The following is a 2,587-nucleotide window of genomic DNA, read 5'->3' as shown; positions in this document are numbered from 1 at the left end:
AGGGGGAGGAGGAGGAGGGGGAGGAGGAGGAGGAGGAGGAGCAGAAGAAGAAGAAGAAGAAGAAATGTGTGGGTTCTAAAGTACAACACAGCAGGTCCCCTTTCGAAAAGCAATCCAGGGCTTTCTTAGTTATTTTCTCAAATTGGGCATTCTGTTGCAATCCTCTCTCTCTCCCGCTTTGTTTGCCAACTCTCATTACTAAAGAGTAATACTGTATTTTAGGCTTCAGGGCACAACTGCTTGTTTGTATGTTTTTTTGTTTGTTTGTTTGCTTGTTTGTTTGAGATAGACCTCGTTTAATTTAGTTTGATAAGTTTATGTAAAATGCTAAGGGGGAAAATGTAAAAATGGGGGGGGAGGGAGGAGGACTGTTTTTGGCAAAGAAATGAAAACACAACGTTCTCAGCAGAAGAAGTAGAGGAAACTACCTTCAGGTCAGACTTGGATGGTTTTCCGTCGACTTGATCAAAATATTCAAACAGTTGTCTCCACAGGGTGTTCTTGCGAGTCTTTTCATCATCTGTGAGGGGTGGGGGAAGGGGGAGAAGTTCATGAAAATAGCATAAAAATTTATCTGCAAAAACTTGAGGGTGTAAAACATTGATTATTACAGCTACACTTTATGTCACGCTCGTCTTGTCATGAACAGAGAGCAAAATTAAATGGTCATTATTTGTCTGAGTAAAACAATGCACATCCACACAATAACAACCATTTCGTGCTGGGAAATAACAAGACAGACAGACAGACAGACAGACAGACAGACAGACAAACAGACAGACAGACAGACAGGCAGGCAGGCAGGCAGGAAGGCAGGCAGGCAGGAAGGCAGACAGAGAGACAGACAGACAGACAGACAGAAACAACGGAGGGAAAGGAAAGAAGGATCTACTAGTATTTCCCTTCAAACACCCGCGCAAATAGTAAAGGAACATTAATACTCAATACTTAAATCAATACAGCCAAAATTCTCTAAAGCGGCCACCCATTGTCAAAAAGAAAAGTTGTTGTCTTAGACTGGTGGGTGTCTTACAGTGTCATTTTACTGTGAAAAAAAAAATTATTATAATAATAATAATAATAATAATAATAATAAATTACACTTTAATTTGTCCCAGAAGGGCACTTTGGTTAACAATGGCAAAGATACATATACATACAAAAATACATGATTATAAATATGCACGAGAAGAAGAAGGAAGTGGTTGTTAATACAGGTGACTGCCTTATACAGGTAGCTGTTAAAACAGGTGCCACTGTACTCAGACAACACACAATAGCCCACACTCACCTGCAGGGAGGTAGTCCTTGATGGGAGCCCCGTGGTCTTTGTACATCTTTTTGATGAGTTTCTCTGTGACCTCTCTGACCTCACCAGCGTTGTGCTGTAAAGCCTGCACGTTGAAGTTCATCACATTGTCCATGGTGAAGCCACTGGTAGGGGGAAGGGGCGGCATCAAATCAAGAAATGTTATTTCCATGTAAGGGGGATGGGAGAGGTGACGGACATTTCAAATCGTTATGTTGGTATACAGTATGCCAGTTCACCTGGAGAGCTGCCAGTTCCATTTGTCAAGTATGACCTTTGAACAGGTGCCTGATATCACTTGGTTGTTTATTGTCAAATAATAAACCTACGAAACCCCAGTCAATCCCTGTTATCTATAATCAAACTTAATATTCGTTACATGGGGTATTCATTTCTATTCGGTTCAATATTTTACTTTCATGGAAATACATTAAATAGGTAAAGGAAAAAATACTTGACGAGTAAATCAGTTGAAAATTGAAAGATGCAAATGCCTGAACAAAAACGTGGAATAACCTTCCACATTCTGTGTACTTAAAGCTAAGAAATACATTTGAGAGGCATCATGGTGAAATCAGGCGCTCGTCAAAATAATGAAATTAAAGAAAAAGGCTTTTCCTCTGGTTTGGCAATTTTTGTCGAATTTTTTTTTTAGGCTCAATATCTTTCACAGCCATTTAAAAATACATTTCTTTCTGAATTTCACTTTTTTTTAAATGTTGATAAATGGCACAAAATAAGTAAATTTTCAGTTTTCAAGGACTCTCAAGCTATTGAAGTAACCAAACTTTGGCGGCCATTCTCTCGCAAATTTTACCTCAGAAAACAGGCTACCCCCACCTCCTTCAATCGCAAATATCTCAACTTCTATTCAAGATGGATGGGTATTTTATTCACTGAAAGAAAGACAAGTAAACACGCTTCACAATTACACCAATAACTCCATATGCCTAAAAATTGACGAGCGCCTGATTCCACTGCGTCATGACACATTTTGCAACATAAGTCAAAAGATAGAGGTAGGCCAAGAGTAACATAGTTAGGGGGTCTACACTCTAGGGCAGCTGGGAGTAGTCGGGATACTGACGGTTTCGCTAGATTAAACAGCATTATTGTTAACAATAGCTCATTTCTGTCATATGTGTCTGACTGTTGGTGTGTTTGTAAGTATATATCATGAGTGAATGAGTGTATAGGCATGTGTGAAGAAAGGGCAAGTGAAAGAGTATGTGTATATAAATGTGTGCGCGCGTGTGTGTGTGTGTGTGTGTGTGTGTG

General features: G+C 39.5%; 1 protein-coding gene across 1 annotated transcript in view; it reads right to left on the bottom strand.

Moving 5' to 3' along the window:
* The window catches only part of LOC101858154 (centrosomal protein of 104 kDa), a gene marked incomplete in the record, with an annotated part of 38,985 nt that overhangs the window by 6,774 nt on the left and 29,624 nt on the right, over nucleotides 1-2,587 (bottom strand). The window contains 2 exon segments of the mRNA XM_035973526.1: nucleotides 429-520; nucleotides 1,292-1,434. Coding sequence (XP_035829419.1) covers nucleotides 429-520; nucleotides 1,292-1,434 — 235 coding nt within the window.

Source organism: Aplysia californica, unplaced genomic scaffold, assembly GCF_000002075.1.
Source record: "Aplysia californica isolate F4 #8 unplaced genomic scaffold, AplCal3.0 scaffold01362, whole genome shotgun sequence".
In the NCBI taxonomy this organism is placed as follows: domain Eukaryota; kingdom Metazoa; phylum Mollusca; class Gastropoda; order Aplysiida; family Aplysiidae; genus Aplysia; species Aplysia californica.
The sequence above is the reverse complement of the archived record's forward strand: the minus strand, read 5'-3'. Positions and strand labels throughout refer to the sequence as shown.